We start from the raw sequence: 12,339 nt of genomic DNA on the forward strand, positions 1-12,339 counted from the left end.
TGTTTTGCTCTATTTCAGAGACACTAGATTCAGTATCGACAACTTCCTTTCTACCTCTCACACTCTGTGCTTCTCTCTTTTTCTTCAGTGCTCTCTCAGAAGAAGAGAAGTCATCCCTCCGTGCAGGTCTCATCACTAATTTTAATGAGCCAGTCAACCAGGTTAGTGAGTACATACAGTTACACACACACACACACACACACACACACACACACACACACACACACACACACACACACACACACACACACACACACACACACACACACACACACACACACACACACACACACACACACACACACACACACACACACACACACACACACGCACCCCACATGAAGAGAAATGCAGTTCATTCCCTGACCATATGCTCTACCTGTCCTGTTTATGATCAGTCGACCATTAAAATGAACTACCAGACATGATTGAGTACCATTAAACTCTTCTGTTTAGTGGAGAGTCTGATCTGTGATTCTAGTGAAAGATCAATGGGCTTGGAGTCAAAAAGCACTTAAAGTCTGTGCTGTAATGTGTTATTGAGCAATGCTGGAGACATTGATTTTTTTGGGGGCTGTTTTATATATTGCATTAATTCAACCCTTGATTTTCAATAAAGCCTGAATCATTATAATAAAGAGGAGTGACATACATGGATTTGGATCAACATCTGCTCTTCTTATAATAGCTTTGCCCATTTCATATTTAGATGCAGTTTTACCTAATAACTCTTGTGATAATGTAAGTTAAGGAGAATGTAACGTCTTGATTATTTGTTGATGTTGATTTTGAAGGAATGTGGAGGATAACACAGTCAATTATATTTTTAACTTGTCAATATAATTGACTGTGTTGTCCTCCACATTTCTTCAAAATCAACATCAACAAAACGTAACGTATCGTAACGTACAGAAATGTATCTTTTAAACACGCATTTATCATAATATTTTTCTCATTTGCTACGTATTTTTTACTGCATTTATGTCTGTATTGTGCAGGGTTTTTTGATGGGTTTGTATCGAACACTGTTTAGTTTATTACTGGCTAATGACTGTGCTCAATTCTTGTTGTGGAGTAACGTCACATGCACATTCAAATTAATTGTAGGCTTAAAAGTGCTTTCTTATTATAGACCATGGCTGACACTGCACAAATATCTTGAGACTTTAGAGAATTAAGTAGATATAGTACACAAACACTGCCTTGTTATTTCCAAAATGGATGACGAAGTTGAAACAAAATGTGGAAAAACAAATGTAAATACATTCATTTGAAGCATGTATCCACCAGGGAATAAAAACAAAAAAATGGTAATTGTGACTTTTTAATCTCTCTTTTCAGTTCTGACTTACTATTTCCTCGCTATTGCCAGTTTGCAAGCGATTCTTACTTTTTTCTCAGAATCGTGAGTTTATATCTCACAATTATGACTTTTTTTCCTACCAATTACGAGTTTGTTCAACAACTCTGAATTAAGTTGCAATTCTGACTTATTTTCTCACTATTGCGAGTTTGTATCTAGCAATTCTTAAATTTTTCTCAGAATTGTGAGATATAAACTTCTAACTTTTTTCTCGCAATTGCAAGTCTATATTTCACAATTCTGAGAAAATGGTCAGCTTATGTTTCTGACTTTTTTTCTTGCAAGATTTTTTCGAGACTTTGCGAGATTATATCTCACAATTCTGAGAATTGTGAAAATTGCAATAATGATGTTTTTTCATACATTCATTCATTTATTTTATCTGTTTTTTATTCGGTAACTGAACTTGGTAGTTGGACACACCAGTATCAACACTAAGGTATTGGGTTTAATTACCAGTCCTTCCAGAAAAACGCGGAGTTGTTTTGTGATTGTTGCGGGCAAAAATCCTTGATTATGCAGCCCGTTTTCTTAAAAAATGCGATGGAATATGCGGGATGTTTATGCAATTTTATGCGATGAAATTGCAGGAACTTGCAAAAATTGTGGAAACTTGCAAAAACTGCGGTTTGATGAAAAAATGAAAAAAAAAGTGATTCCCCAACACCCTGTTCTCACTAGATTACTACCTTAATGTAAAGAGTCATTTCTTATTACTTCCTATGATAAACAAGCATACTACATCACAGAAAGTGCTGGAATATTTCAGTTCTCATCTTGTTTTATTTCAGACTTAAATAAAAACATCAATCTTACAAAATATTGATGAGTCAAACAAGATCTGTAGCTTTACAAAAGGAATATGCTACAACTTCTGTAAAAATGAATAAATAAAATATAAAAAAATAAAGTGTGCTCCTGTTTTACAGCTTTTCGATGATGTTCATGTCGCGTAATTACGTCACTTCATGGCAACAGGGGGAAATGGCTGCTCTTGTGTGAAGCAAACGCAACATTTTTCAACTTTCTGCTAAGATATATGTGACTTTTTTGCAACGAAAATGTGGGGATTATCAAATCATGCAAGCCCCGCATATTTTGCGTGGAAATCGGCAATTTATGCGGCGAAAAAATGCGGCCTCCGCATAAATATTTGGCTGATTATGCACTAAATCATGCGATCGCATAATCGCGTTTTTCTGGAGGGACTGAATTACCAGGAAACACACATAATAGTGAAATGTATATTAAATGCATTGTAAGTTACTTTGAAAAGAAGTGTATGCTAAATGCATATTTGTAAAGGAGAATTTATTTTGGTATGTACAGAGTGTGCCACAAATTTTTCCTATTATTACAAAACAGATCACTATAATGGAACATTTTGGAACTTTGGTCTAATTTGCAAGTATAATCTTGGTTAGAACATTGCTGTGTAATTTGCATTGAGTGTGAGATAATCAGAACAGATTACTGTTTTGCCAAAAACATACACAAAACAAAATAGCACACAAAAACAATTGTGCACCACTCACACACAGTTTTATTTTCATAGTTTCTGCCACAAAAACCATTGGTTACCCATCTCATCCAGAATTCAGTATTATTGGCCTACAAATCATTATTTAACATAAATATATGTTAAACATTTTTATTAATTAGATTCATGACAATTTAGGACATTGAGGTGGATGCACCACTTCTAGTTATCAGCGGGTAATGAATGTTTTTTCAGCTAATAATTTTAAAATGTGTACATTTTACCTGACCCCCCTCAGTAGTGAATATTTGGTTACATGTAAATATGGTGTAAGAATTATAAGTCGTCTCCTTCATTTCAGCCATCATTTCAAAGTTTGATTGCTTAAATTGCTGCTTTAATGGTGGTAACACTTCTGCATTTAGGGATATTGGATTAATTAATTTAATTAAAAGGGTTCATTTAAATCTCATAACCGTTTAAGACATGTTTGAAAGGGCTAAATGCCCACAGGATGTGAGGACTGTTACTTCAGTAGTTATTAATTGCACATTTAAAAGAATATTGATATATTCACACAGGCAGCTGTGATTGAAATTAGAGCCCGACCGATATGGATTTTTGGTATGGAAGCTTATGTGTAGCAATATTCAATTTGAAATGTAATATGCAAAATTATAATGAAATATGTAAAATGACAATGCAATATGTAAAATGGCAATATATTTCTGTATTTAAATTAACATTTTCCATTAAATTTGTGCAACGTTTGGTGCAAAATGAAAATGATAATTCAATTATATAATTTACATTTGCCATTTCATACATATGTTTTAATATGTAAATTGAATACATATTTTAACGCTTTCTAAGTTGCAAAATAAAAATGCAAATGTATTAAAGGAATTTTTAGATCTGTTTAAAATGTTCAAGCAAAAACTGTAGCAAAATGATCATTTAAATGTTATTTTTCTTAATTGCATTTACACTCACAGTTAAGACACTTGCGATTGCATTTTCATTAAATGTCCCGCAATGAATGTAGCAAAATTCAATGTGCAAATTGAAAATGCATTCCGAGCCGATCACGCCCCTGCCCCGCTCCGCCCCGCCCCCTCCCTCCCGCTCTTGTCAATCACTGCATCAAGGCGGGGCTCGGCAACATTTTGAGGTGTTGGAAGGAAACATGGCGGCGGCAGAGCTGATACCTTTCTGATAGAACCAGTGCGTTGTTGGACCGTCTGGGAGAATGTTCTGCTTTATCACCCGTTTGATGTCAACATTATGCTGCGCTGTTGTTGTCTGATGCAGGACTGTGTTAATGATTGTTTCGTTTTGTATTAAATATTCTCATTGTCTGATACACGTATGCTTAACTTTATTCTTATTACTATTAACTATAATTACCCAATAATGTTGGAGATCTTACAGGTTTTCTTTACAAATGCACCTACTCTGAGATCACAGAATATGATGGGTCAAATTCATAGCTACCAAAAAATTTGACCGCTCTTCATTTCTTCATAACTGACTGTAATGTTCAATAAAGTGACTCATGTGATGTTTAACCATCTCCCTTTTCTATTTTATAAAGCATATTGATCAGATATTTATAAATATATAGGGTCATCACGGAATCTGACGGGTTTTGATACTATCGTCTATAATTGGTCTAATATTTTAAAAACCGAAGCCGCACAAACAAAACTTTAACCGGCACAAACGAACGAGACTATTTTATTTGGAGGATGTGGGGGGCTGGGTGACCTCAGAATGACCTATAAATATTCTTTGAATATCTAAAAAATCGAAGCAGCACAAACAATAAAGCAAAGTAACAGCACAAATGAAGTAAAAGCGATTGAGCCTATTTTGCCGACGTTTTGCATTAGGTGGGGGCGGGGCCAACTTCACGCAGTGATTGACAAGAGCGGGAGGGTGGGGGCGGGGCAGGGGTGTGATCGGCTCGGAATGCATTTTCAATTTGCACATTGAATTTTGCTACATTCATTGCGGGACATTTAATGATAATGCAATCGCAAGTGTCTTAACTGTGAATGTAAATGCAATTAAGAAAAATAACATTTAAATGATCATTTTGCTACAGTTTTTGCTTGAACATTTTAAACAGATCTAATAATTTCTTTAATACATTTTAATTTTAATTTTGCAACTTACAAAGCGTTAAAATATGTATTCAATTTACATATTAAAACATATGTATGAAATGGCAAATGTATATTATATAATTGAATTATCATTTTCATTTTGCACCAAACGTTGCACAAATGTAATGGAAAATGTTAATTTAAATACAGAAATGCATTGCCATTTTACATATTGGATTGTCATTTTACATATTGCATTATCATTTTGCATATTACATTTCAAATTGAATATTGCTACACACAAGCTTCCATATTTTGGGGGCCGATACCGATAAAAAAAGCCAGATACCGATATATCGGCCGATATTATTTATGTGTATATGAAAATACAGTAGCAATATTATGTGTATTATAGTACAGTACCAGTCAAACGTTTGGACACTTTCCTATTGGTGTATACAATCTTTTGATGGGTACTGTATATAGAATACACAGTATAAACAGAATAAATATAAAAGTTCTGCAATGATCACTCAAATGTGGTGATCAAACACTTGTGTGTTAAAGATATCTAATGGAGGCAGGGTGAATGATTGAATGAGAATGATACATTTGAGCTGTAACCAAACTAGTTTGCATTGCATGCTATATTATATTATATTCTAAATAATGTTGCATAATCTTCACTAACGACTTTGTCTTTTAATTTAGTCACGTCATATAAAACATAACTTGTATCAATAAATATATCAAAAGTGTCACTGACAAAACCTTATTATCTTCTATTTTTAGTCTTAATTCCTCTAATCTCTACAAGTGGAGGAAGAACTCAGATCTTTTTACTAAAGTAAAATTAATAATATCATAATGAAAAGGTTTTTAATTACATATGTAGGCTACAGTACTTTTATACTATTTTAAATAAGTAGTAAGCTAAATGTACTAAACGTGAAACAAAGTGTTATAATTATATAAATTATTGAAATATTGCTTGATGTTGTAACGTAGCGTTATAGGCAGAATGAGTTTTAACACTGTGTACACCGGACGCGGCCGTTATCGCTCGCGTCACAACAGCTGTTTACCCGCGGCCCGTTACAAAGCAGAATGGAGCATCGGTTTACTGTCGGAGATTTGTCGCTCGCGCAACACATTTTAATCAATGTTTCATCAACCAATTGCCTGGATTTAATAAATAAGAAGTAAATATAGCAGACAATCAGGACTTCTCAGCTGCGAGCTTGCAATAGTCACAAGCTCACACAATACATGACAGAGGCTGGCAGCAATTCTGTGAATTACACTGCGCAAATCAAAAGTAATAGGCTACTACCCACTGGATGAAGAAGGGTTGGCTCTCAACAGAACATACAATATTTATTTTATTTTATTTTCCGTGTTTGCATTTATGAGGAAAAAAACAATGTTATGGACGTGACAAGCTCTGCAAAGTGGCACTAAAGAGCTTTAAAACTTTCACAGAGACCTCAAACAGAAGACACAAAGCCTTTCATTAAAGTGAATTTCGTTTTGTATTAATTGTATCTTAATTTGAATCAATGTTTCATCAACCAGTTGCCTGGATTTAATAATTTAGAAGTAAATATAGCGGACAATAGATAATCTCGACACGGAGGCGTCGGCGCGTGAACTGGAGGTCGTCTCATGCGTAAATGAACCGAAACTCAGCGTATAAACCTGAGAAATATATCTATATTGAAATGTCTACTTTTAAACAGAACAATTTAAAACGAAAGACAGACTGCTCTCTGCTGTAATCCGTATGAAATGTGTATTTCTCTCTGGCGGTCACTGAAGATCGCGAGTCAGCGTCGTCAACTTTGCAGCGACACTGACTGAAAACACTTGTTTATTAATAAACAATTAAAATGTCTCCTTGCTATATTTGATGTATTCACAATCATTACTTTTGCCAGTTCTTTGTGACAGCTTTTAGGTGCTTTATTGGCAGCGCCACCCTTACATGAATCACCACACCCGCATTTTTTAAAATTTATCGGCCATTATAAGCGCCGATACCGATAGCTAGGAAAATGCCTAATATCGGCCGATAATATCGGTCCGCCGATATATCGGTCCGCCGATATATCGGTCGGGCTCTAATTTAAATCTGCTACTGGACGTGTCCTTGAAATCCCCTTAAAGTTGCTTTTGTATTGCAGATCGCCACTCAGATAGCAGTGCTGATCGCTAAAGTGGCACGTCTGGACTGTCCTCGGCAGTGGCCCGAGCTGATCCCTATTCTACTGGAGTCTGTGAAGATTCAGGACAGTCTTCAGCAGCACAGAGCCCTGCTCACATTCTATCACGTCACCAAGACTCTGGCCTCCAAACGCCTCGCAACCGATAGGAGACTCTTCCAGGATGTGAGTAGAGTCCTCATGCTTTGTTATTTTCTGCTCAACCTTTTTTCTTAGAATTATACCTGCTGGTCGAGATTGTTATGTGTCGCTTTTTCTTTTTTGTGTGTGTAATTTTCAGTGAAATATTGATTATTTTTTAAATGAGTTTATTATTAAAGAAGAAAGAGACCACGGAGTGATGCAAGAGAAATGAAACTAGTACTATGTAGGTAATTGGTTGCCTTGGAGAATGGTCAAAAATGATTGACAAAGCAAAATAAAGTATTTCTTAGAGCGCTGTGGAAATTTTAAAATGCAACCCAAAAAGGAAATTAATTTATTGTTAAAGCATCATGGAAATTCCCAAAGTTTAAATATGACTCCAACACCAGCTCTATTAATGTGCTTTTAAGTGAAATTAAATTCTCGTCCAGTAATCACAACTGGAAAAGTTAATGAAAATTAATTTGTTAAAATGTTTGTGAAGTTTGTTACTCTTATGGTTCCTAAATCAATGTTGTTATAAAAAGGATCCTATTATACCCCTTTTTTTCCCCCCTCAAATTCTTGAATCTGTTTTTGGGGTCTACTAGAATAGCTTTTCATGGTTAAATGTTCAAAAATCACATTATTTTTCATATATATTGCAATATTGCAGCACCTCTCCGTCAGTTCCATGTCTGTCAGTAACGCTCTGTTTAGTTTTGGTCTCTATGAAGACCCTCCTTCTGAAATGTGCAATGTGCTCTGATTAGTCGGCTGGACCAGTGTGTTGTGATTGGTCAACTGCTTCGAACGTGTTTTGGAAATGTCATGGCCGTTACCATAACCGTGAGTTTCAACACACTATGAACGGAACTCAACCAGGCCTCAGCATTTTTTTGCACACCCGGATGTTATGCTGGTTTTATTCCAAAGAGCTTTCTGCTCTCTTATTATTTTCCTCTCCATTTCCCACCTTATTTTATTAGAGAGCGTTTTAGCAACTTTCAGTGACATGGATTATAATTCGTCATTTTACCCGCTCTACAAGCACCTGCCTCTAGAAGGCACTGTTAAGCTGCGCACATGCTCACCCTCTGCCCCAGTTCCCTGAGCCTCACAGGAGATGTATGAGCACTCCTGTTTGAAATATCAGCACATGTTTTGACTTCAAGCTGAATCACATTTTTCCCTCTCTTCTACATTTTACTGGCGTTCTGACTGGCCGCTAGAATTGCGGAGATAAGACACCTGTACCATACCAAGTTGCAGGTAGACTCGTCATTCTGACAAGTGATTTATCACTGGCATTTGTTCATGTTAATGCAGGTCCTTTTTTCTTCACTAAGAAATACTTTTCATTTGACCCCTGCAAACACTTTTCTTTATGTCACAACCAGTCGACAGTGAAGAGCTTCCTCAGAACAGTGATTCCCAACCAGGAAATGATTTTGCTTTTGCTTTTTTAAACATGTAAAGCAGAACTTACAACTTAATTAGATCTTGTTTATAAATAATTTCACTATTAATTCTTTTGCTAGTACATTTCTGCATGACTTCCCCCTGAACCCTTAAAAGTTCATACACTTCATTAAAGAAAGAAACTACTTGGACAGTCTTTCTTCTACAGTATCTGTAAGTTTAAGTCAATTAGGCTATTGTAATATTTGCTACTTTATTATAATGAAGAACACTGCTTGATAATATACTAAATGGCTGCCTGGGTACAAGACCGAACAGTTCGGAAACAATAGCTTAAAAATCGAAATGGCTAATAAGGCCCGGCTGTCATTTTTTTGTTTTTTTCAAGTCCTATTTATAATTTTATGCTGAACAAAATTAATACAAAAATTCTGTTGCAAAATTTGATGAAACATAATTATTTTAAGAGAGCGTTCACCCAAAAATGGCTAAATTTTGAGAAATGTCTTCATATAAATGGAAAAACTTTGAATTTCTGAATTTCTTCTGTGGAACATAAAAGAACATATTTTTGAAAAATGTTGGCAACCAAACAGTTTTTGAGATTGTTTTATTTTTATTTTTTACTATCCCTTTAAGTGCAAAGCCATACAGGTTTGAATGGACATAATAATGAGTAAATGATCACAGAATTTGTATTTTTACGTGAGTGTAACTTTAAGGCTGCTGTTTGAGATACTGTTTGGACTTTAGAGGACAGGTTACTTTTCATATAGACTAATAAAGCTATGTCCATGGCTCACTGTAATAAAGAAAGATTAATGACTAGTGGGTGTGAGCAGGCTAACAAGACATAATTGTCCATATGGGAACTATAGTCATCAGCCATAGTCGTAAACAGATCTGATTTTATTGTGTAGGCATAAGGCTCACCGCCAGCGTCATATTAGCATTGAATTTTTTAGAGAGGAAATCCGTGACTCACTAATTCAAAGTGTGCTTCAGCACATTAGTGGAGCCACACATTATGTGGCATATATGAATGCACCTTGACATGATGTGTCCTTAGGTGTGACTGATGTGACAAGCACTTGGATGAGAGGAGCTTGTGTGTTTTGTCACATGGGATCTTCTGTAATTGTTGATGATCAGCAAGTAGGTTATATGCACATGTTATAACATGGTCTCAAATAATTTAAAGGGTTCATGAACTGTATTTTGTTTTTAATTATAATGTTCTTTGATGTCCACTTTATAATGTCATCAAGTTTTTTCCATCAAACAACATCCTAATTTAGAAGTAATAGGCTATTTTCTATCCTGCTTTTGGTCCTCTCTTTGTAACACTCAGTTTTGAAAGGCATGCCGCATTCAAGACTTGGAAGTAAATGCCCACTGCTGTGATTGGGTGACAGTTTTACTTAAAATAATTTTCAATATCCCCGTGACCCATCATTACACATGTGGAATTGTTTTAAAAACTTCTGATGTTGAAAAAATGGCAACCGGAAAAATGGAAATTCAGCCATAAGCATTTGTGCCAGAATCTGATCCCGATTTAGAAGACAACAAACCTACACTTCAAATCCCAAGGACACTCCAGTCTGCGACAGCGTGGTAATCAATCATCTTTATTTATATGTATTCCTTATCCCCCTCATGGATTTGTGAGGAAGTTATTGCATTATATTAGTGTTTAAAACAAAGACGCTACTGAAGGGTGTTTATTTCATTGAAACATTTGGCAACTGTGAAACATAAGCCGCTTTTCCTCCGTCGGGCTGGATGGTTCTAAGAACGGTTAGGAGCCTGGTACGACATGGGACAATTATAAATTGTTCCCGGCCCGGAATTCTCAGCATGGTCATGCTAACCGTGCTGCTAGAATGCGTGAAGTAACGTTGCCACTCAGGATTGGTTGTTGTCAGTCCCACAGTGGAAAACAAAACCATATGTGTACAGGCTGGGCCAGATCGGCATGGAATGGAACGGTTTATAGTTTTTTTTTTGCTGGAATAATCCTGTGTTTGCATATATCTCGTATTCACTTACCTCCTATTACATGTGCGACTAGGCTGGTGGGGCTAAAGAGGCAATGATGTAGAAGACAGCGTTGATCCTTAACAATACAAGTTGTAAGGTCAATTAGGAGAAATGTTTTCTCTCAATTTCATGACATTGTTTGGATAAAAAGAGTATTTTCAGCAGCGCTTCAACTCAATGACAGTTACTGTTTTGATGTCCTGGACACACACTTGTGCAAACTCTGTTTTTAAAAATGTTTGTCTCTGTTTTGATAAGCATTTACAGAAAGAAAGCATGTCTAAAGTTGTACAGTGTGGAGCTGACAGCGGTTGATATAATTGGTCTCTGAGTGCAAGGATGATATAAAAGAATAGCAGTGATAAAGCAGAGCAAAAAGTAGTAAAATGAAAAGCAATATATTTTCATAGTTCGTAGTGATTTGTTTTTTTGGTTGTTGCTTTTTTTGTTTATTTTTCTTTGGTTTTTAGCCATTATCGCAAAACAAACAGGGTATAGACAGGGATCAGGCTTGACTGTAAGTTACACTGTATTTTTCATTAATCCGCAATATACATTTCTATATTTATCAGTGTAACAAAGCAAATGAAATCTATATTATCCAATGGCTTGTATTTTGAATTAAATCAAGCAAAAACTTCTTGCACTTTTGCACTTGATGTGAACAAGCCTTAAAAGTGAGTCAGTGTTTTAAAGTAGTTTACAGGTACAATGATATCATATGACATATTTTTGTTATGCTTCCCATCTGGTAAGAGATATGCCATAGTAAATCCCAGAGCGCTTATCCGTAGACGTTGTGGCTCCTGAACCCCACAGCATCGTTTAATATTCAACAAGTGTTCACTTGCTTTTAGAGGCTCCTGGAGCTCAGTATAATTCTCCAGTGGTTGTATTGTAATGAGACATGCCAGGTGCTCTGCTGTTGATAACTCCCAAGTTTGGAGGCCCCATATGCCTTAAAGCTCCAGAACTGATATTTCTTATTTAGCCTAGGCACCGAACACCTGTCATATGCATGTTTAATTGTGTGCACATGTGACAATATTCATCTGGAGGTGGGAATTGTATGTAAACTGCAGCTGTATGCTGTATTCCGCAATATTTGGCAACTTGGGAGCAATGTTGCTTGTAATCTTTCTTCTAGCTAATGAAACGGCACAGAACAAGCGTCGCCTGTTAAACGCTGAAAAGTTTTGCCTCTGTGTTTTGTCAGGAATCAGCACAAATATTTAGCAAAATTAAGCATTTTGTGAAAGTTAGCTTGGATATAAAGATGATGGATTGGCATTGCTCACCACACCAATGTCAGAAATTTGTTTCAGGTAGTTTTGTGTCACTTTGTGGATTTATTTGCTAATAAACTTTAAGAAGTGAAATCTGCCTTTTTGCTGTAAAGCTACACATAGTATGAAATTGTTTTTGAGAAAAATTACGTCTGTTTTTTTCCTTCAACTTCTCTTAAAAGCTTTGAGCCATTTTTCTGGTATGTCTTTTATCTGATGTTGTAAATTGCGTTTATTGAGTGCTAGAGTGAATTCACAACCCAGGTAAGGAATAGGAGAGATAAAATAAATC

At 35.8% G+C, this 12,339-nt stretch overlaps 1 protein-coding gene across 1 annotated transcript in view; it reads left to right on the top strand.

Annotated features, from left to right (window-relative positions):
• The window catches only part of ipo11 (importin 11), a 197,257-nt gene that overhangs the window by 23,976 nt on the left and 160,942 nt on the right, over window positions 1–12,339 (top strand). Inside the window, exons 4-5 of the mRNA XM_077222607.1 lie at window positions 89–161; window positions 7,135–7,338. Coding sequence (XP_077078722.1) covers window positions 89–161; window positions 7,135–7,338 — 277 coding nt within the window. The remainder of the gene's footprint in view (window positions 1–88; window positions 162–7,134; window positions 7,339–12,339) is intronic.

The sequence above is a fragment of the Siphateles boraxobius genome, unplaced genomic scaffold (assembly GCF_051911475.1).
Source record: "Siphateles boraxobius isolate OS27281-9 unplaced genomic scaffold, OSU_SipBor_1 9, whole genome shotgun sequence".
NCBI classification, from domain to species: domain Eukaryota; kingdom Metazoa; phylum Chordata; class Actinopteri; order Cypriniformes; family Leuciscidae; genus Siphateles; species Siphateles boraxobius.